The 23328-nt window shown below is 42.5% G+C and overlaps 1 protein-coding gene across 1 annotated transcript in view; it reads right to left on the reverse strand.

The window, feature by feature from the left end:
- Abca4 (ATP binding cassette subfamily A member 4) overlaps positions 1 to 23328 on the reverse strand; it is a 152568-nt gene that overhangs the window by 88282 nt on the left and 40958 nt on the right. The window contains exons 11-19 of the mRNA XM_058585471.1: positions 22614 to 22753; positions 21888 to 22004; positions 20576 to 20773; positions 16131 to 16336; positions 15515 to 15691; positions 13438 to 13660; positions 10036 to 10257; positions 6724 to 6928; positions 3152 to 3217 (exon numbers count right to left, since the gene is read on the reverse strand). Of these exons, the coding sequence (XP_058441454.1) occupies positions 3152 to 3217; positions 6724 to 6928; positions 10036 to 10257; positions 13438 to 13660; positions 15515 to 15691; positions 16131 to 16336; positions 20576 to 20773; positions 21888 to 22004; positions 22614 to 22753 (1554 nt within the window). The remainder of the gene's footprint in view (positions 1 to 3151; positions 3218 to 6723; positions 6929 to 10035; positions 10258 to 13437; positions 13661 to 15514; positions 15692 to 16130; positions 16337 to 20575; positions 20774 to 21887; positions 22005 to 22613; positions 22754 to 23328) is intronic.

The raw sequence follows: 23328 nt of genomic DNA on the forward strand, positions 1-23328 counted from the left end.
GCAGCTATGGAAATGGGACATGTCTGGATGCTTTTCTCTTTCTTGGTTCCCATTTTTTTCTATGCTTTTTCCTTTTCCTTTCTTCTCTCATCAGGGTTCTCCTTTAGCAATACACTTAATAAAGGGGAGGAAATGTTGGAATAGCCTTAAGTTGTAACTAGCAGCTATGAACAGCTTGGAAGCTTGAGGAATCCACATTCTTCAGGCCTGACAGAAATACCTGTAGGATGGGGTGCTCTGCTCTAGCGAGCCATCAATGAAACCACGTGCTCAGCATTTGTGGTACAGGGCCAAACTACCTTGACTCAGTAAGCCTCTTCCCTTAGGGACAAAGACTCTTCCAGATTGCTTTCCACCATGACAGCAATATTTAGAGTTTCATCATAGTGTGGTTACATTAGGCAGAAGATGATTGGCTTATGGATATTATCTTGCTTATGTATGGTTGACGGGCATGCCCCACTTGAACCCTATAACAGTTGTGTGCATTCCAAAAAGAAACTGAACTACTGGACATCGACTTGAGGTTTTTCACCAGCCAGTTATCACCAGCTCCCATGACTGAGGTAGCCAAAGTAGCCGAACAACAAATTGACCACACCAGTGACAAAAACGTATGCTAGACAGCAGATAAAAAACCCAAGCCAGCCAATTATGCTGGACTTTAGTGACTAAGACTACATTTACCTATATGGACAATTGTTGGGAAGATTATTAAAATAGATTTTTCCAAACGTATTTATATTACTGACAGACCTAATTAACTCCTTAAATGTGAGAGTTAAGAGAAAAAATGATAAATAACCTGTAGCCTATAAGAATACAACTTATTGTGTCATTAGTTATTGCCGGCTAATATTTCAGAGCTATAATATGCTGAAGTTAATATTCAGGCTTTAAAACAGGTGTATGTCAATTAACCAGACCTAGGCAAACTGCTGGTCTCATAATCCCTGAAATGACTACTTTAAATATTATTCCTTGTTTATTCAATTGCAGCCTTTGTGGCTATGTCTTAAAACTTACAATGTATGGATTTTCTTAATGTTGACTTAAATTACTTCCAAACTCCTTCATGGTCAGATAAGTGCTGATGGAAGGATGAGAACTAAGTAATTATGTTCTAGAAGACAATGTAATAAATAATGTGAGTGAGCCCTTTGCTCTATGGTTTATGGAGAGGCCTAAATGCCATGGCAATGAAGATGTCTGTTACTATGGCCAAACACAATGCATCCCAATAAAATAGGAAAAACATTAAAAATCTTCTGATGAGTGTTTGGTGAAGTAATAATAATCCAGATTATTGTGTTGATTGTGTTATGAAGATGATATGTTTTCTACTAATTGTGTTATGAAGATGATATGTTTTTTACTAATTCCTTTTGTTTTTCAATAGCAGATCGTGATGACCTTGGACCAAGAGTCAAGTGACTGAAAGATAGAATTTCCCAGTGGCAAGGGCCTGATGGTCAGGGATGTGCTCCCTTCAGTATTTGTAGCCTTGCTTCCTGAAGGATTTTTCAATCTATTCCCTGCAACTCCCATGGTCACTTTACTAGATGGCAGACTGCACTAATGGGTAATAGCAAGGGGAAACATCCTTCTGAATAGTTGAGCCATTGGGGTGGGGTCCTTGCCAGGAGAACTATTCAAGCTCCAGATTTTTTTCCCCAGTGACCAGTGGGGATTTGTGCAAGATACTGATACATCCTGGACTCCATTTCTTCAGTTGTGAAAGGAAGGGATAATGTGGAGAAACTTAGCTATTTTCTGGTTTTAGACAGTGTTAGATATCTAAGTCAGTCTAGTCCATGAGACAACTAAAAAATATTTGACTTCTGTCAGCAAAAATGTATGCGATTCACTTTTGAGGAAGCATATTTGTCTTCAGATATTTTTCTTGAGAGGCAGAGTATCTCTTGGGATTGGAGAAAGAGAGAGGGGAATAAAGCCAAGTCCTGATATTCAAGGACACTAAATATATTCCAGAAACACACTCCTGTGTTGAAAATTCTCCCTTATTATGGATTATAACTTTATTGTAGTAGAAATGTAAAGGTTAATAGATAGACAAGATGCATAAAACAATATAATGGGAAAATACTGGGCTGTCAAAATTTGGACCATTGGAAAGAAAGAAAGAAAGAAACAAAGAACACCAAAAAACTCACCAGGCCTTTTAATGTTCCTAGACAATTGCCTAGAGACAGCAAATATTGATCTTAGTGCTTCAAGGGTAATCCTGGTCTAGGCCCAATAAAGTGAAGGGCAGGTAGGTGAGCAACAGATTGGAAAGTATTTCCTTTGCTTCCAGAAACTCCAAATCTAGGGAAACTGTAGCACATAGCTGTAGAATTTTTTAGCCTTCTCAAAAACTCCAAAAGAGGCTGTGCTTTTCTGTACTTCTAGAACTTTCTCCAGGCTTCTCTTTTGTTCAGGATTAAAGTTAAATTTTATCTCAGGTCCATCATGGGCAAATGCCCTTTTAGCCTTCTTTCCCAACTGTAAGAAAGATCAACACTAGGAGAGCCTGGAAGTGTTTGCCTTGGAGATTGACAGCTCTGCCTCTGCCTTTGATGAGTTCTCAATTTGGAAGAATGAATTAATTTATATTTTGGAAATGTGGAGAGGAATCAGAAAGCAGAAGGGAGGCAGCAAAGGACAAATGTAGAGGTCCCTCCATGATTCCCTGGATCTCTGCTTTAAGCTGAGAAGTTGGAAAAGTTATTTGAACCCTGAAATGGTATGGCCTTCTTATAATAGGGCATTTAATCCACTGGAATGAACTTGTTTGCCAATTCTCAGTCACTGGCCCAGTGACACAAAGGTGGGCTCCCAGAGGCTGTGTTTCTAGGAGGTGGTAGAGATGGCTTAGCAGGAATCTCACCCTTGACAAAAAGGCTCATTTTTGACAACCCACGTACATCCCACATTAGCACAAGGAGCCAGTGTCAACAATTAAGGGTTTTTTTTGTTGGGCTGGGGGTGTAGCTCAGTGGCAGGAGCACTTGCCTAGCATGTGTGAAGCACTGGGTTTGATTCTCAGCACCACATATAACTAAGTAAAACAAAGGTCCATTGACAACTGAAAAAAAAAAAAAATTAAAAAAAGAGTTTTTTTTTTTGTTTTAATTTTTAAACAACTCACCTTCACCACCAAGCCAGTAAGACTCCTGTAGAAAGAAATACCAAGGAAGTGGGGTTCCATGGTCCCCTGAAAACAGAAAAGCAAATAAGAAACCTAAGTTAACTGCTATCTCACCCTACCACAGTTCTATAAGATCTAGAATGTATCTGTCTCCACCTCAAATTATAACTACAGATATTTATAGTTTGCAAGCCATTAAATAGCTATCCACAGGCTACCAGAAAGATTACTGCTTTCAACATGTTGTAATGCAAAAGGTCATGTTCTTTGGGTGTTACTAGCAACACTAATAGTGATGGTCTTGGCTGATATCAGTTTTCCAAGAAAACATTTTATTGAAGAATTGAGTCATATCAGCAGTTACCAGATAGCAGAAATGATGATAATCACTAACACTTGTTGGATACTTTCTCTGCATCAGGCCTTGCTATAAGCACTTTCAGTGTGTGAAATAATTTAATCCTCAAAACAACCCTAGAACATAGGTAGTAATATTATTCTTGTGGATACAGAAAATGAGGCTCTCTGAGTTTGAGCCATCTGCCCCAGGTCACAGGTAATTAAGCAGAAATGCAAGAATTCCAACACAGGCAATCTGGTTCTAACATCACTGTTTCAAGCCCTCATTCTACTGGATCCAGCTGGGGTTCAAGGAAAAGACTCCCAAATTTCTAGTCCAGTGTTTTTTGCAACTTTTGCTCCCTACAAAATATTGGTTTTGTAAGAACACTGTCCTTGCTTTTTAAATAGTTGTTGTGGGTCATGATTTTCCCCCCACTGAACTGTAAGTTCCTCAGGGCAGGCCTGGGTCTATCTTTGCCACCCCTTAATTCCCAGAACCTGCTGGAACTCACACAAAGGTGCTGCATAGTAAATAGTTGTTTGCAAAACAAACTATTTAGCTTGGCTAAAACCAAGCTCTTGAATTATGCAGAATTTCAAAGTACATCTCCTTCTACCAGCACAGGAGATATAAGAAACAGATGATCAAGTTCAAGATCTTGCTTGGGTCACTGCCAGGGGTTGAACTGTCTCCCTCTCCAAAAGACAAGTTGGAGTCAGTGGTATTATATATAATATCTTGGTCTTAGTCCTTAATTCCTGTGTAGGGCACAGGGCTCCTAAAACCCTTGACATTTCCTGAGTGATAGGAGTGTCTTCTGTTATTTATGGACCCCTTTTCTCAATGTACCCCAGTTATTTTTAATGAGGTGACTCATTCAGGGTGGGGCAGGATGGAAACTGGTTATCAGAAAGAACAAATTTGTGAAGTGACAAACTTTTAGCCCCAATCTCTGACTTGTGGGGAGAAAGAGCTCTGCAGATTGAGGTAAAAATTCTTGATTAGGACTTGGAGAGCATCCAGGTTGGCAAGCACATTTTGGTGCAGGGAGGGTTTTGGGCACAGAGAAGACATGGAACCCCCCACCCCCACCCCACTGTGGCCTTATGCATCTCTTCTATTGGCTGTTCCTGAGTTTAATGCTCTATAAAAGTTGTCATTGAAATTAGGACACTGTGGCAAAATGTGGCTATCCTGGTATTGCCTTTGCCCCTGATGTCTGGATTGAGGGAACTCTTGTGAACTGAGCCTGTGGCATCTTTGTTAATTCTGGATACTGTTAGAACTGGGTTGAATGGTTAGTGTCAGAGAATTGGTTGGTGTCTGAAAAAAAAAAAACAACAAAAAAAACACATTTGGTGTCAGAGCAGTGTTGAAATAAAGACACCAAATTCCAACCCCATATATCTCAGAAAATGACGTCATGTGGAAATGGGTTATTGCAGATGTGTTCAGTTAAATTGAATGAGGTCACACTGGAGTAGGGTGGGCCCCCATCTAATATGACCGGTTTATAAGTAGATAGCCAAGTAAAGGCAGACATACCATGTGAAAATGGAAGACTCAAGTGATGTATCTCTGTGCAAGAAGAGGCAGAGTACTGAAAAACCTGCAGAAGCTCATTTCAGGCAAGGAAAGATCCTTCACTTACAGGTTTTGGAGGGAACATGGCTGTGTTTTGGTTTTGGACAGTGAGATGCCAATTTCTATTGTCTTAAGCCACCCATTTTTTTTTTTTAGTGATGTATTCTCTTTTTTTTTTTTTTTTTTTGAGAGAGAGAGAGACAGAGAGAGAGAGAGAGAGGGAATTTTTTTTTAATATTTATTTTTTAGTTTTCGGCGGACACAACATCTTTGTTTTGTATGTGGTGCTGAGGATCGAACCCGGGCCGCACGCATGCCAGGCGAGCGCGCTACCACTTGAGCCACATCCCCAGCCCCTTAAGCCACCCATTTTTGTATTTTAGTATGACAGCTCTAGGAAACGAATATACATCCAAGCCCAGGCCTCTGGACTCAGCCTAGCCATCTTTCTCCCATTGAAGTTTGCTGCCTACTTATTTTTGCCAACAAAGGCTGCTTTGAGATGATCTGAGAATCATGAGCTTGTCTCTCCCCAGGGACCAGAACCCACCTCACCCTCCCCTACCTGCTCTTGGTCACAGCATCAGACCCAGCTACCATAGCACAAGGAAGATATTCTCAAGGTATAGGAAATGCTAATTTGAAGGAAAATCTGATTTAATATAAAACTGTGGAAATATACAATTTTGTTTCAGGAGTTGATTTTTCATGCTACAGATTAATTAGATATTTATTCAGTGTCAGGCACTACTAAGTATCAGGCACTATTCTGGGCACAAGTACTGTCACAGAGATCAAAACAGATCAAGTGCCTGCTTTCATGGGCTTAAATTCTAAGTGTAGAGAGTCAAATATGATATGTCAAGATCATTGTAATGTTTTGAGCAACTAATAAAAAAATTAAAAAAAAGATATCATATCAGGTGGTGATAATCATTTCCCAAAATAAAGTAGAATATGGGGAGGTAGGCACAGAAGGAATGTTGTTTATATAGTGATAGATATCATTAGTCTGGAAAGATCCTTGTAATGAGGAGACATCTGAACAGAGACCTGAACAAAATGAGGAAATGAGCCTGCAGGTATGAGGGAGAGAGAGAAACATCTCCTGGCATTGAGAAGAGCAGGTGCAAAGGCCTGCAGAAGAAGTATACTTAGGGTGGGACCATTCAATGGGGAGGCTAATGCATCTGGAGAAGAGAAACATGAGGGAGAAGGGAAGGACAGGAGATGAGAAAGATAACTAGAGCCAGATAATAAGCATGGGCTAGGTCAGAGTTGGGACATTGGGTTTTACTCTGAAATGAGAGAAAAGCCACTGGAGGGATGTGAACAGAGAGGGTTGACACCATCTGACCCAGATTCTGAAAAGTTCTATCTGAACACAATGGTAGGAGTTAATGGAGGAAGAAGGAGGTTTGGACTGAGACAGTGGTGACATGAAACAGATTCTGGATCTATTTCTAAAGTAGAGCCAACCAAATTTGCTGATGTATCTTTGGCTTCTAGATTTAAGTTTTAAATGCTGGTTCTGGAACCCAAATTCAAAGATCTAAGAAGACATAAAATTTAAACTAGATGGTTGAGTGAGATCTGGGAATCTGAAGAACACAATCACCTTTATCCTAGGGAGGGAGACACCCACCTGGAAACACCTGGTCAAGGTACCAGGCAAGCAAGCCATATATAGCAGCATCAAGGAGCATCATCTTCATGGACAGCAGGAAACTATACCCATCCCCTTCCACGGGACTGTTCCCAATGTTGTTCCACTGCAGCCCCAGGCCTTGCTCTTCAAAGCGAACCAGGTACTCAGTGCCAAACCCAAATGCCACAGGGGACAGCAGGCTCTGCAGTGGGGTAAACAGGACGGAAAAGACAAGCAGAGGGTCTTTTACCCAACCCACCAGCACCCAGAAGCCCGCATACAGGGAGGAGTGCCAAAAGAGGGTTCATGCTGTGTCTGAATGTTAGGCCAGTCAGGGAGGGGTTACGGTGGTTTTCCCATAGGTGAGAATTCTGGGGATGCTTCTCAGGCCTCAGAGACCCCTGCCCAATATCCACTGGGCCATGCTCATCTGTTCAATGGAACATAGTCATGTTGTAGTGCAATGGGGAGACAAAGAAATGTCACACAGCATAACACACCACAGAACCAATAGCTCTCATGTTCTTCCCTATCTGTTCCTCCTTTCCTTTCTGTTTTGGAGGAAATCCACATGGTTCTGGGTAGAACAAAGATGTTAACTTGAGCTGTGTTATGACAATCCCACTGGAAGAGTCTGTAGTGGCACCCCCCCCTCCACAGAAAATCTTAATTAAACTTCTCCAGAAATCTTCATCATAATTGATTTTAGGACTATCAGCAAACGAGTCTCTACAAAAGAGTTCAATATAGTTAAACTTCCTATTTTCCTGTTGTTCTATTTTATTTGGCCACTGGCCTGGAAGAGATCAGCATTCCAGGTGCTGAGTGCCACTTTTCCTAGTTTTTCACAAACATTTATCCAGTATAGTAGTTTGTAAAAGTGTGTTTGCAAATGCAAAATGTGATTTTAAAAAAAAGAGACAAATCCTTTAACAAGGCCTCTGGCCTTGAGCTGGAGCCTTACAAAGGTGCCTACATTTCTAAGATAAGTTACCAACTGGGCTCCATGGTAACAGCTGGCAGGGGCAGGAAAGAAAGGGGAGAAGAAGCTCTCCCCTCTCAGGCAATGCCCTTGAAGGATTAACTTGCCCAAAACAGTTAAAGAAAAAGCTGCTTTTAAATGAACTTCTGAGCCCCTCCACTTATACACTGGGTGTAAAGTTCTGAAACTACCTGAACTTGGGGTTCAGGGGATTAATTGATTACAGCAAAAGTTGTATGCTCTGAATCTGGCTGCAGCCAAATAAAACTGTTTCCTGCTACCTTTGGTGTCCTGCCTTGTCTGTCCCCTATAAGAAGTCCACAAAGCCATCAGTTTCCTGGGGCAAGGAATGGTCTTGTGGCCTCCTGAGGCCTGTCAGATAGGTCAGAAAAGCCAGAGATTACATGGACATTTCCCATCTTCAGACTGAAGATTAGAATTTATTTAGGTTCTCTTGTAAGGGTAAAAGAAATTGAAGTTAAAGCGTAAAAGTTAAAGGGTAAAAGACCGGGTGTTGTAAAGTTTCTAAGCTGCAAGGTCTGAGTTAAAATGTAAAGGATTAGGTATTGTTAGGTTTCTATGCTACCTGCAAAACCTGAAATTTCTGTAGCTGTTAAGACAATGCTTGGAACTGCCCAGTAAATATTTCCCCTACTATTTGGTTGTTTAATAACTGAAGGGCTCTGTGTGGTCGCACGTAGGCATTGCAGGGCCTGGACCAATCAGTTTAAATGTAACCCCCTCCTTAGAAATGACCTATCACTCCCGCCTGACCTGTTCCCGCCAATGTATGTACTAATCAAGTCTAAGAATTGTTGCTTGACTTTCCCGCGGTGTATGATGATTTGTTCTGATGTATACAAAGCCCTCCGCCCTCCCCAAAAAGTGTACTTAAGCAGTGCTCAGCCCCTGCTCGGGGCTCTGGGCTGCTTTCCCTTCTTGAGTGGGCACGGAGCCCCAGCATGCTGGTTCAATAAATCCCCTTCTGCCAATTGCATGAGTGGTCACTTGGTGGTCTCTTTCTCCGACGCTTCGCTGGACCCTTACACTCTGACCAAAGAACAAGTCAACTGAACAGGTGAAATGTAGAAAAAAATATGAAGAGCAAGTTCCCCAGCCAAGTCCTCAATGGTGGTACCTGCAAAGCATGTGCAGAAGAATTTGCTACCCCCCATTTGCTACCCCTCTGTGCTCAGAGGTCTCCCTGTAGTTTGGACGTCCTTGGAGAGATTTCAGGGTGTCTCTCTGCGAAAAGAAGAGATTCTCTAGCTCTATGTCTACATAAAGCACTTTAAAAAAAAATCTCAGCCCAGTTCTTGTCCACACAGTTGTCATATCTATAACTTCCTATGGATCCACATTCCCAAGATGCTGGCTTGGCCTCAAAAATACTGACTGACTAACTACTGCATACCAAAGCAGCTCAGCTTTGCCCTTAGGCTGATGCAGCATTTCTACCACTACACTGTGATCATTTTAGAAAATTGGGAGCTATATATAGCAGCAACTAACTGCTTATTTAACATGAGAAATAAAAGGCAGATGCCCTGGCAGCTCTGCAGCCAAATGAGTTTGTGTTATGAGAACAAGTTCTGCTAAAGAGAGGCAGGCAGTAGTCCTCTCTTGACTGACAGCACAGAAACAGTGAGATTCTGGAGGACAAGGAAAACTGCACCCTCCAGGACTGAGGCTGATTAGTCTGGGCTAATGAGAGGGTGGAAATGGCCCATTTTAAAACAATTAGAGAAAAGACCAGTGTTAGTTTGGGAATTCTGAACTAAGAGGTCTCTCAGGCAGTCAAAAATCAATTTCAGGAGTCCTCTCTTGGCCAGAAAGCCTGACTGACTCTGGGGGTTCATTTCTGCACCAATTTTGCATGTACTGGGGAGCATGTCAAAGACACTTGTAGAACCAGTTTGATCCAAGTTCTTTTGGAGTAGGAAAAGCCCCTTTTAGATAATGAAAACATCTTTCTGAACAGTGAAGGATTAGCTCCCCCCTTTCTGATTCTTCTCAAACAGTAAGAAAAGGAAGGTGAGTGAAATGGTCACCTGGTTTTCCTCTCACTTGTAAATAAAGGGGACCATGGGCTGAACTGGCTTTTCATGGACTTTTAGGGCAGATTAATCAAGTAGGATTGGTGAAGAGGGACCATTAGGGAGGTCATGGTGGCAATTACTGGTACTCTTGCCCCTGCACTTTGAGCTTTACATTAACCTTTTTAGTATTTGGAGCCAAAAGGTAAAGCAGACTTCCTCAGAGAGCAGGCTGGGCTGCTACAGACCCTCCAGAGGCAATACATGCCGGGGGGAGCCCCAGGCTCTCACCACAGCCTTCTTCAGCTCGGCGGTCATTCGGTCCTGCCAGGCAAAGCACAGGATGTGCGGCAAATAGAGGGTGAAGTAGATGACGCCACTGCAGGCTGCTGCCAGGCTGGCCTTGGAGAAGAAGGTGCTGAGCAGGAAGCACTGCATGATTGTGGCAGTGGAGAAGGTCAACAGGAACAGGAAGATAATGAACGGATTGCTGTAATGTAGGATTCTTCCATGCTGAAACCAAAGAGATCTCGGGTCAGTAATTGCCACCCATGCCCAGGGTGCCATCCCATTCAGGGGTGACCTGTGTGCAGTGATGCCAAGGCCTCCAGAGCCTCTGCCCAGGAGAGGTCTCTCCCCTGTGCCTGTTTTTAGTGCCTACATTTCCACAACTCACCCTCTATTCTCGGAGTTCCTTAATCTCAAACATGCCATTTCCCTTGGGAGGGGTGCCACATTAGGCTGCCTCTCAGTCATGGGCAGTGCTACAGAAAATTAACTGAGAGATCATTAAGCTGAGCTGGCTCCAGTGTTTCGGATTCCTATATAAGCAAACCAATCCCAACTCCAAGTAAGGGTCACTTAATCAGAAATTGTCTAGGGACTTTAACCAATCGAATATTTTCTTTTTCTGTCTTGCTTCCCCATCTCTTGAGTGGAGCCCTGATTCACTGAGGAATCACTGTTTGCTCAGATAAACTCTTAAAAATTTTAATGTGCTTAAGTTTATCACTTAGCAGCAATTATTATAGGTTAAGTAAGCAAATCCCAGGTGCAAAGGGGTTGGTGTGGAAAAACGTGCTACAGCAAGGGAAGAAGACCTGGGTCAGGGTGCTTGAGGCACCAATAGCACCCTGGAGGAACTAACTAAGTAGATGAGGACAGAGAGGGAGTGGGAAGCCCTCTCAAAACAAGCTTTGATATTTTTCTGGGGCCTGGCCTGCTGACTGGACCATTTGTACTTGTATCTGAGGTTTGCCAAAACCATATGTGAAATGTCAGTAATGAATCTAGATCACTTGGAAGTGGATGGGCCCTCCCCATTCATGACTATCATACAAATACTTTTCACAGAACTTGCTTGCAGTATTCAGTATCTTTCACATTGGTCATGTAGAAAATAGGAGCAAACTAGCAACTCTCACTAAGTGAGTTACTGCCCAGTCACATTATAAGGCTAGATGTTTAAATGTAATAGACTTTCTTCACTCTAGCAACCTATGAGGAGTTTAACCCTTTGGATATAACTCCACAAATAGATGATCCTGTGCTTTTCTCAGGAATACAAATGTACAAATGGGTTCATCTCATAAATTAATTCTGGCCTATTTGTGGTGGTTCCATGAAGCCCTGGGTTCTTCTCAATAGACAAGAGAGACCAATCAGCAGTATCTGTCATGAACATGGAAGAGTTGATTGGAACAGGTGTGCCTCTTACTGCTGTGGCCACCATTTCTCCTTCATGTCCTTAAGCCTACTGGGCACTAAAGGAAGAGATTGAAAAAAAGAGGTGTGTGTAGCAAAGGAAGGTGGAAGGGAGCTGTGCTTAATTAGAACAAATGTCTGAGGAAGTCTAAATAAAAATCAAAATTAGGACTCAACACCCCTGATTTTATATGTCAAAAGTACTCCACATCACACTAGAAAGCGCCACACCCTTTCTTTAATCACATGCAAAAGTAAGTCTATGGCTGAACATGCGGCTTTTGACTATAAGAACTTTAGGACAGTTGTTTCTGTTCTTAGAAGAATGAAATCAATTTCTTGTTCCAGCCCAAAGCAAAATCCCACAAACGCCCAGGCTGTGTAATTTCTCATTGACTTCAGCCAGGGATGTAAGTCATTTGGCCAACACTACTATTTCACTGGCTTTGACTTTTACCAATGACCACTGTTTTATGTTGTTGTTCCTAGCAGCTTGCATAACAATGGAACCTTCCATTGTCTTTGCTTCCAGCTTCTTTCCTGAGTTGTTGAGTTGGGGAGGAAGGAACAAGGGAAGATGGGAAAGTCATTTAAAAGAAAACCCTACTTTTGTAGAATGCTCAGCTTATCACTGGAGTAATATTCTGATTTTCACAAGGAGGAACCTTTGTGCTAGAAACTCTTCACGACCATTCTTTACCTCATGTCCTAGTTTTGAAATCCAAATAGTCCATTCTTAGGAAGGCAGTTCTCCATGTTAGTTATTAGCAACAAGTCAGGCAAAGCCTCACAGGTGTTCAGTCAGATGTTTACATATTGACTCCTTTAGTTCTTTTTTTTAATATTTATTTTTTTGGTTGTAGTTGGACATATACCTTTATTTTTTTATGTGGTGCTGAGCATCGAACCCAGGGCTTCGCAAGTGCTAGATGAGCACTCTCCCCTGAGCCACAACCCCAGCCCCTAACTCCTTTAGTTATGAGGCACTGGGGATTGAGCAAACCCAGGGATAGGATAAAACAAGTTGCTGACAAATTGGTCCCCTCATCTCTGTAGGGCTCTGGTCCCATTTGCAAATTTAAAGCCACATCCAGGTGGAATCAGGTTGTTTGAGATTGACTTCTATCCACCTTAGCACTGGTTTTCATTCAACTTTAGCATTGGGTTTGGCCAAGGCCACAGCTCACTGGATTACAATGTAACACTATAAAACAAAATCCCTGAGATTTAGGAATTTTATTATAAAGAGAATGGACAGGATTCTTGTTTAAATAGATATGTTAGTTGGAAGGGAAATATGATGGAACATTCTTGGATCAGGGAGATTCCAGGTATGGTCCAGTATGGGATGGGAGACACTCAACAAGTCTGTGGATCACTACACTATTGCATAGGACAGAGGAACACTCACTACAAGATGGTGAAGATTTTTTTTTTTTGAGCCACTACCCCAGTCCCCAAATACCATCCTTTAAAGCAGAGATGTTTTGATGATTTTATAGGGAGCACATTTTTAAAAAAATTTTGTGAAGCTATGAGTGTTATAGCCATGTTGATGATTAATAAATAGTCCAGGGCCCTTGCACTAATACCACTGAAAGAGCATTTCACTTTCAGCTATAGCCAGTTGTTGGAATGATAATCTCAGGAAAAAAGTTCCTGAACTCATTCTATGTGTGCAAAGAGAACACCCTTTTGAACACATAATCACCCTGTGCTGGCTTCTCTTAATAGCAGCCTCTCCAGAGAGGCATGGAATGGGGCTGAAAAATCTGTGTAGTCAGGGGCAGGAAGGTGTCATGATACACTCCTTGAGGGAGGCTTTCTCTCTCTCTGAGAATCTTCTACTTTGGCTGAAAGGGCTGGGAAGCTGGATGTCATGCTATCCTTGGTAGCCAGATGACTAATAGGTGCAAGTTCATTAACAGGAGGAAAGGTATAAGGAACAAAACTGTTTACAAATTTCTAGGCCTTTTCCATTTGGCTTACCATGATGAATATCATCAGGAGAAAGACGCTCATGGACATGATAGAGAAGCTGTCCAGGAACCAGGTACACCAAATCACTGCATTGGAGACACCCTGGTTTTTCAAGGTCTCCTTCAGCCTCAACTCCTTTTCCAAAACGATGCCCTTTACAGTCATGGAGACGGAGTAGATCCATGCCAGTACCATGAAGATAGGGAAACAGCGGTTCAGGATGATCATAAAACTAAAGGAAGAGGAGAGAGGCAGAATAATAGAGTATCCTGTATCTGATGGAGATAGAGTAAATACTTGTCGAAGGAATAGAGTAAAAGGGAAGAAGAAAAAAATCTCCATTGGGCATTCAGTGGGCTAGATCCTTTAATACATTCCATATTTTTCCAGAAGCATTACTTTCTCTTTTGAGAAAGACAGTGGCTTTCTGGTTACCTGTAGATAAACAGTCTACAGGTAAATGGGTAAGTAAATCACATATATATGTCACATAATATAGGTCTAGATCTTCCCTATAAGGACTAATGTGAAAAGATTTGATGATGTAGGCTGTGATTGGAAGAGAGAGGTACATGTAAACTGGCAATGAAGACCAGGATGGTGGAGCACAACCAAGGGGAATTGAAGGAGGTGAGATGGACAATTGGGAAGTCAGTCAGCCCTGCGCTATCTGCCTGAAAGGTTATATTCTGGTTTATCTTAGTTATGGGGAAAGAGGCATAAATATAACCAATCAGTGTGGCCTTTTTGGATGACAGTTGACCAATCAATAAATCAGTGATCCAATAGCCACTGATTCCACCAGCCATGCAGAGGTAGAGTAGATCCTTGAATATATACTCCAGCAAGCAGGATAAATTTGCTATATTGGAATTATTTTCACGTTTCTCTGTGTGTAACATTCTAGAAAAGCCTTTGGGATTATTATTATCAAAAACTGTTGGGTATTGACACAAGAAAGGCCTGATTCCAGGGTACACATGTTCACTTAAAACGGCCCCAGGGAGAGAATCATGCATTCATAAAGCATGCTCATTCAAGAATGGCCACCAGAGGACTTTCCCATACTGAATGACCCCAAACTCAATGTCACCCCACACTCACCCACTTTCCATTCTGATCCTAAAAGTGGACCTGCGCTTTTGCCCTTGGCTCTACTTCCCATCTCTGCCTTTTGTCCAAACCCACACTAACTGCAGAACAGTCTCTGTTATCTCACTGGTTTTCCACAGAGCTATGGCTGAAGAACTGATTGGACTAGAATGTTGAGAGAGGGCTTCCTGTGTTCCATACTTGGCTTCTCCAGCTGGCAGTTTGACTCTTACTTTCTTCAACGCTGTTCATGCTTCTCTCTTTCCTGAACCCCAGAGATACACACATCCACTCTGGTGAACTTCCCAATCTCCCTCCCCCCAACCCTTGGAGTTGAATCCATAAACCAACTGTAGTTCTGTACTATTGTCCTGTAAATGTTTCTGACCCCATCTGCCAGGATCAATGTGTCCTCCCATCTCCTCTCCAGCTTTTTCTCACTCTCTATCACCCTCTAATTCTATGTTCAGTAAAACAGTATAGATATGACAGGCCTGGGGATTGAGGGGGCCAGGGGAGGAGACCGACCCATCCAATGCATTCCTCCACATTTTCATTAAGCATACATTGTGGGAATGTTAATTACGGAAACAACTGCATTACTCTGAGGCTCCTAGGAGCCAGACCTACTTGCTATGCAGAATCCAAATCTGCTGATTTGGCAATCAGTGGGCAAACACACTGACAAGAACCCATCTAATATAGGTGGTGGGAAATTTAGATAGCCTTCATATCTCCTTCCCCAAACTCACTTCCAAGGCTTTAAGTTTCACCTTCTCGTTTGCACTTCCAACATCAGCTCTTTCCCTTCTTCCTTCACTTTCTCCTTTACCCCTGCCTGGAGCTGGGGGCCAGCTTAGTCACAGCTCTATTCTCTTTAATCTGGACCCAGTCCCCAGGGTTCTCTCTGGAGACACTGAATCTTTGGGAGCATGCACCCAACCCTAGAACCCACTAGCTTTTCAAGGAGGAGGATGGGCCGCCTGGGACTCACGAGTCATCTACGAAGCAGGGGTAAGGCATTTGCTGGAGATAGACTCCTACTGGAACTTCCACCTGGGCCTGACTCCTTGTGATCCCCTGCTCAACCATGTCCTGCAGATAGGCAAAGCCTCCCCAGATGTACCGGAAATCTTCCACAGGATCTGCCCTGGGGCCAGAATCCCAGTACCTAAGAAGACATAGGAGGGAGAAACAGAGGATGTGACTGGGAATGAGCAGCTTACCTACTCCCCATGCACAAGTGACTCAGGACTCACTCTCTGAATATCTTTCTCCTAAATGTTCCCAAACTATTCAGTTCTGCTTTCTAGGTCATAGTTTAAATCTCAAAGCTGTGAGCCACAGCAAGACTCTGTAATCACTTTTGTTCAAGGACTCTATATATTTTTTTTTTTTTGTGGTGCTGGGGATTGAACCCAGGGCCTTGTACATGCAAGGCAAGCACTCTACCAACTGAGCTACATCCCCAACCCTCAAGGACTCAACTTTGAGCCGTACAAACATATCTTATTTTCTCTTGCATAACAATTGTATTTATTAGTAGACCGAGTCCAGCCTTAATCCCACTGACTTTGGAGGAGCCCACTGAACCCTGCCTGAAATGTTACCTATCTTTGATCTTATTGGTTTTCTCCACCACATCTATATCCATCCGGATCTTGTACTTCACATGGGGTGGTAGGGAGCTGGTCCAGGGATACATGTCGGGGAATACCACAGCAGCCCAGAATCTGTTTTCCTCCAGCAGGGAGAGGGCTCTTTGGGTGAGCTGAATTTCATCATCATAGCTTTCAAACTTATCCAGGACCAGGCACTGCAGATAATCACAAGAGCCAAGGGACTTTGAGGAGCATCAGCTGCAGAGACTCAAAAGACAGAGGATAAGATGCTGCCACAGGAAATGAGTGAAAGGCAAAGAGACCTATAAACTGAACGTTTTCTTAACTCTGGGTCTAGTGTTAATTTCTCAGTGTGTCTAAACATGGGGATTCCCAGGGGGCTTGCAAATGCTGACTTGCTCTTCTCCCTGAGGGTTGTACTGTCCAGCTGTTCAAGTTGTTAAAATATGCAAGTCCTCAGAATGACAAAAATATAGCTCTCACTCCCTAGCATGGGGAGGCAAGGGAGTAGGGACATAGTGCACACAGGCTGCTCAGAAGATCAGAAAAGCCTAATGATAAAAGAGTTTTAAAGAGAAAGAGAGAGATTGATTCTGAGCATTGAACCTTCCCAACTCACTCCAAACACACAGGATTGACAGCTGAGCGATAAACCGGGAGGAGGAAAGAAAGAACAAACAGTGAAAATGATTTCACCTGAGAAATCATTTTCAATTACAGTTTGACGACAAGAAACACTAACAGAGGGGTTTCCCTCATATGTCTATTTTCTCCTCCTGGAAGAGGAAAAAAAAATGCATCCACAAAAGAGCAAACCTCAGAATTTCTTTGAGTTTGACTGCGAGAGTTTGCTCACTTGTACAGACTGTTAAAACATGTTTATTGTACTGGCATTGGTTTTTTTCCCTAACCATTTGTTCCTATAATACTTTTGGGGTGCTAGTGTCCGTATTTCTTTCTTAGAATACACAAGAGGTCACATGGCCTTGTCGTGATGAATTTCTTCCTGAGAATATGCTATGTGCCAGACACTCTCTGATTACTGGACTCCATGGGATGTTCAGTACGGAGGGCCTCACCTTAAGGAAGGGATTTTAGCCCTTCTAGCAACTGAAAAGTATCTATTAAATCACTGTCACTTTCTATATAGACAAAAGGCTTAAAGATTTGAGCTTGGTTTCTATTCAATATCATAATCAGTGCCACCTTGATTTGAGTGACATCATTTTCAAAAGTGCATTTGCTTAATTTTCCTTAATAGATTATTTTTTCTTTTTTGGAACAGTCAGGGATACAGGAACAGAGGCTGGCATAGGAAGAAATGTTCAGTTTTCTTTAGTACAAGCTCAATTAATGAAAAAAGAGTCCCATGCCGGCCTTAATCTACCTATGCAGTGACACACTTGCTTCCCTGTCCTGGAGAGACCTTCAGAGTCACCAGGGAAGGATTTTCATGGCCTTTCTGCTACTGAGGGATCCTCAGGGTGGGGGTAGAGGGATTGCCAAGTTCCTCCAAACTTTCCAAAACATAAGAACAAAAGCAGAGCAATCCCGGGCAGATCACAGTGACTTTTTGCTTCTTCACCCAACTATCTTGTCTTTTTAGTTCCTTACCACCTCACTTTCCTCCTCCCTACCTCTAAGGTCAGAAAGATCAGAAACCACATTATCATACCTGCTGGAGTTCTTCCACCATCAAATTCCCTCTGAGGAATCCCTGGGGGAGGCCACTGACCTATGACCAGGTGGCCTTTACTCAGAGGCCCTGAGAATGTCCTGGTGGCAGGATATAATTAGCAGTTTTGTGATCTCATTTGTGGAAGGGGCTGATTTAGATGAGGTCTGTCTGATTGTATTTTGTTTAAAAGTTAACGTTTATTAATTACTTATTATATGACAGGCTTTGTCTCAATTAGCTCTTTTAATTCTCAAAACAAGCCTGCTGGTTAAGTACTATTAATATCCCCATTTTATAGAGATGGAACCTGAGGAAAAAGTAGTAGAAATTTGAGCCCAGGGAACATCAGGGTCTGGAGACTGAATTCTTAACTATTTAAGTAATCAATATTTATTAAGTATCTGTTGGGTGCCTGGTGCTACATTAAGCATAAGCTACCTGTTTTTATTTTCTTGAAAGCAATCCTTCAAGAAAATAAGACCTTTATATCAAGACACAAATAATCAAGTCAAAAAAAAGTTAAGATGTATTCATTATAGGACCTCATGAAAACATTGTGAGAACGACTGAACTCTATTTTGCAAGAATAAAGGAATGGAGCCCCCTGTTCAGTCCTGCCTGGATCATAGCAGTTTGTGAATGGTGGTGGGCCTGGCTAGGGGTGTGGACTTAGCAGGTAGAGGCACTTTAAAAGGAGAGTGATGTCAATTAATTATGCCCAGGAATGCCAATACTCCACAGATCTAACAGCTGTGTAAATATAGAGATTAGCAGGCCTCTTCCCAGGGCATTCTGAGTCAGTCAATTTAGGCTGGTGCCTAGGAATGTGTTTTATGAAAAACACTCAAGGTCACTCTTGTTTTCAGATAACTTGAGAATGGCTTTGTAATTCTCTAAACTTTGATGCTGCTGCTGCCATGTTCGGCACCTTTTGAGAAGTCACCTATGAAGTGTGTGCTAACACTTCCAGGGTCATGGAGAGGGAGGATCATATCCCTAGGGAACTCTTAGTGGCTGCAGGGCAGCAGGGAGTCCTCAAAGGCACACAGGAAAGCACAGCCAGGTTCCTCATCAGTAGGCAGTCTTCCTCAGGACCCACACATCTGAGATAGGAGGGTTGCTGGTTCCAGAGACTCTCAGTTCATTTCCTCCTTTATGGCTTAAACATCTACCTTCTGATGGTTTTAGATGACACCAGGCCCCAGAGCTCATTGGTGGCAAGATCAGGCCTTAGATGGAGATATTCCCTGGAGATGTGAAGCTGAGAATTTGAAAATGACTCTAACTGAATTGGACAGGGGTCTGAAAGGTGTGAAGAGAGAGCCACAGAACAAATGAAAGAGGAATAAATGACTAAACCTATGTTAAAGCAGAAGGGACATTTGAGGACTGAGACTCAAAGAATGAATGAGTAGATGGAGAAAAGGGAAGAAGTCCCTTCAGGTTTTATTAGTTTTAGCGGTTTTTCTACCTCATTTTTCTTCTTTTCGTGAAACACCCTCACCCAGTTTATGGTAATCCTGTTCTTAGTAATGCTCCCCATGGTGGACATATAACCCAGGCCTCCTACTTGGAGTATACTCACCTGAGGGGGACAGGGATAGTTATGGGAACCTGGCCAGAAGGGGAGTTCTCTGGGTACTGTTTGTGCTGTGGGGAAGCCATTCCCTCTTTCTGTGGAATTTTTGGTGTAAGAATGACCATTGAGGACTGCCAGAAGCTGAGCCACCTCCAATGGAGAGGCACTGGCCAAGTGCTTTGGGAATTGCATCATTAAGATTTTAAATGAGGGAGTGATGCAAGCAGATGTGCATCTGGAATGTAGCTCTGGTGTCAGTGTGAAGAAATGCTTAAGCCAGCAGAGACAGGACTCTGGAGTCCAGGGCAGCCATGGGCTAGCACAGAGACGACAAGGCTTCTGATCCTCAGAGATCCCAGAAAACAGAGACAGAATTGAGAGATATTTAGGAGGTGGAGGAGACAAAGCTCAGGCGACACTGAAGCCAGGTACAATCAGATTTAGATTCTGCTCCACACTCCTAAAAGCTTTGGGATCTTATTCAACATCCTTAGCCTTCAGCTTCTGCATCTGTAAACTGGAAGTGATAATGCAGGGCACTTTATGGAGCCGTGAGGATTCTAGGAGGCTACTATAGGCAAAAGCATGAAGCACAGTGTTCAGCACGGAGTAACACTCAAGAAAAGACTGCTCTCAGGTGGAGATGAAGAAGGAAGAAAATTAAGTGTGATTCTAAAATACTGAGCTTGAGAATTTGAGCAAATGTTGATGATGCTAATCAGGACAGGAAATGCAGAAGGATAGGTTTGATAGGGAGGGAGGTGAGTTTGTTTCTTTAACTTGTTGAGTCTGATATGCTTGTAGAATGGTGGGGAAGAAGCTTCCAGCAAGCAGCTAGCCTCAGGACTTTAGGTTTGGTGGACCCTGGTCAATAGATGGTCAGTGCAGCCATGGTAGACAGGACAGATACAGGACAGATACAAGGGAGGAAGAGCCAGTCAAGGAGTCACAGAGCACTTAGGAAGCAGGAGATATGAAAAGGAAATCTTTTTAAGTGTAGAGAAGGTATTAGATAGAGGTCAGCATCTGTTAAGCCATGAGAATTCTTGTTTCTTTACTAAGGGAAATGAAAGCCTAAACCCAAGACCACTTGACTGGTTAAGGGATCTCTGGTTCCACTCATAGGGCTGTCTTCAAGGGGCTCCCTGAGGCCCTCAGGTGGCCTGCTTCACTTACCTCCAGGTACTGATTAACCAGACGGAGGGAACGGTCAGTGATATTAAATATGTCTCTCCAGTCAAAGTTGGTCATGCCATCAGCCCGATTCTCCGGAGGACCCTTATAGAGGAAGTTCAGCAGGACCTCAGCAGTGATACCTTCTTCACCCACATGTCTATTCAAAAAGTCTTTTACAGTTGGGTGTTCCAGGGTGTCCTTGGGAAGAACAAATACAGTCATAGAAATTCTGTAGGATATTTGGACTTGTTCTTATATCACTTCTAAATTTTAATGATTTGGGATGGAGACTATAAGCCTCCCTAAAAATCTAGTTACAAGGTCCCATGACCCAACAGATGCTGTCCTCTAATTAATTACAAGATATACCTATTTCTATCCCATTTTCCCCAAACACATGGACCCCTACAATAGAGAGATTACACATGTTGGGTGCAGACGTAGGAGGTGGAGAATGTAAAATGATATAGATTTTCCTTTTTAATTTTAATATTTAAAATTATTTATTTATTTTGATGCTAGGGATTGAACCCAGGGTTGCTTTACCACTGAGCTACCTCCCCAGCCCTTTTTTGTTTCTGACCCAGGGTCTCTCCAAATCACTGAGGCTGTCCTCAAATGTGTGATCCTTCTGCCTCAGCCTCCAGAGTTGCTGGAATTACAGGTGTGTACCCAACTGTACCCAGCTTTCCTTTTTAATTTTTTATGGGTTTTTTTTGGTTATCTTTTTTTTTTTTTTTAATCTTTGCTATATAGAACTCCTTTTTCTTTTCTTTCTTTCTTTTTTTTTTTTTTTTGGTTGCTATTGTTTGTTTGTTTTTGAAACAGGGTCTCACTATGTTGCCCAGGCTGGCCTTAAATTCCCAGTCTTCAGTGATCCTTCTGCCTTAGCTTTTCAGTAGCTGGCACTATAGGTGTGTTGCCACGCCCGACTATAGAATCCTTGTCTCTTGACTTTGCAAAGCCACAAATGGGATCAGACAAACACACTCAACCATTTTTGCGGTAACAGAGTTGGCCCCTTAGGGAGATGCCCATTCAAATCTGAGGCCCTCAGGTGAATTCATAAAAGCAAGAAACTCAGGAAGCCACAGGTCTTGTGGTACCTTTTAGATTTCCCCCCAGAACTCGAGAAACACAATTCCTATCTAAAGTCAGTGAATCCACTTGACAATAGCTTCCAGAACTAGTGCCTTTGGGACCTGCTTATTGTATGTTTGATCTGGCTGCTCTAGGGTACCTCCTCTAGTGATTTCCTGTGAGAAGGAAACTGCCTCCCTCTTCTCCACCCTCTAGTGCAAGCCATCCTTACTCTGATCATAGTCATCTGTGTGCTGCTTTCAAAGAAATACCAGATCTGGGGTCCTACTTCCTCCCAGGCTTTGACCAGCTTCCTGAGACGTGCTAGTTCTTCAAAAGTTGAGTTGGCCTAAAACCAGATAGGGAAAGAGGCAAGAGTGAAGAGAAAAATGAGAAAGGACCTTTGGTTGTATCTTTCTTGCCCTGTTGTAACCCTTAATGTTTGGGAAAGGTTTTCCATGGTAATGTTCCCCCCCCCCCCAATCTATTGATATTTCCTAGGACATGACAATTTCTCAGCCTTCCAGACTGACAGAATCTAATTTCTTAGTATCTCAGAGGTATATATAATATTGATGTCATTTTCTCAGAACCTCATTAAAACTATATTGGGACTCCTAGTGATCAAATACTCTTCCTTCCTATCTGTGATGTTTCCAGGAAGCCAGAATTCAGAGAATTGTGAATCTGTCCATTAGGGATGTAATTCAAGCATCAAGAAGGAAAACCTTATTGTAGGCTGCATAGGGAGTGAGGACCAGGCAGGGGCAGGGGAGCTGTATGTACATCTGATGGCTGTAGATGGGGGAGAAAATCCAGGATTCCACTAGCAAAAAACAAATACAGGACTCACTGGGAGGAGAGCCTGCAGGTATATCCATCCCCTCCCCCTTCACACACACAGAGGCTTACACTGGAGGTCCGTGTATGAGACACAGGACCAGCTGTGGGATCTTACGTTCTTTAGTATCCTTTGCGCTGCAGGGGAGTCAGGAGTAAAGAGGATTTTTCCCATCAGTAAGGGCTTCACTGCCCTCCAGGCTATTTTGGTTAAAGGGTTTGACTCCAGGCTCTGGATCAATGCATTACAAAAGGCGGCTGCCAGAAGAAAAGGAACAATTTTTTTTTTTTTTTTTTTTTTTTTAGAAAGTCCCTTTTTCTTTTTCGTTCTTTCTTTTTTTTTTTTTTCACATCCCCAGCCCTATTTTGTATTTTATTTTGAGACAGGGTCTCGCTGAGTTGATTAGTGCCTTGCCATTGCTGAGGCTGGCTTTGAACTTGCAATCCTCTTACCTCAGCTTCCCAAGTTGGCGGGATTATAAGTGTGCACCACTGTGCCCAGCTCTTTTTTTTTTTTTTTAATTTTTTTTATTGGTTGTTCAAAACGTTATAAAGCTCTTGACATATCATATTTCATACATTAGATTCAAGTTGGTTATGAACTCCCAATTTTACCCCAAATACAGATTGCAGAATCACATCGGTTACACATCCACATTTTTACATAAGTCCCTTTTTCTTATGACTAAACATGGACATTACTGCATCCAAATCACACGTGTCATTCAATTTCACCCTGGAGGATTTGACAAATAACCCAAATTAGTAGGCTGTACCCCCACCAAGAGGAAGCTCATTAGTTCCTAGCAAAATGCCACACTGCTTCTAGATAA

The sequence above is a fragment of the Marmota monax genome, unplaced genomic scaffold (genome assembly GCF_021218885.2).
Source record: "Marmota monax isolate L192 unplaced genomic scaffold, Marmota_monax_Labrador192_F-V1.1 WCK01_AAM20220418_F8-fsc00070, whole genome shotgun sequence".
In the NCBI taxonomy this organism is placed as follows: Eukaryota; Metazoa; Chordata; class Mammalia; order Rodentia; family Sciuridae; genus Marmota; species Marmota monax.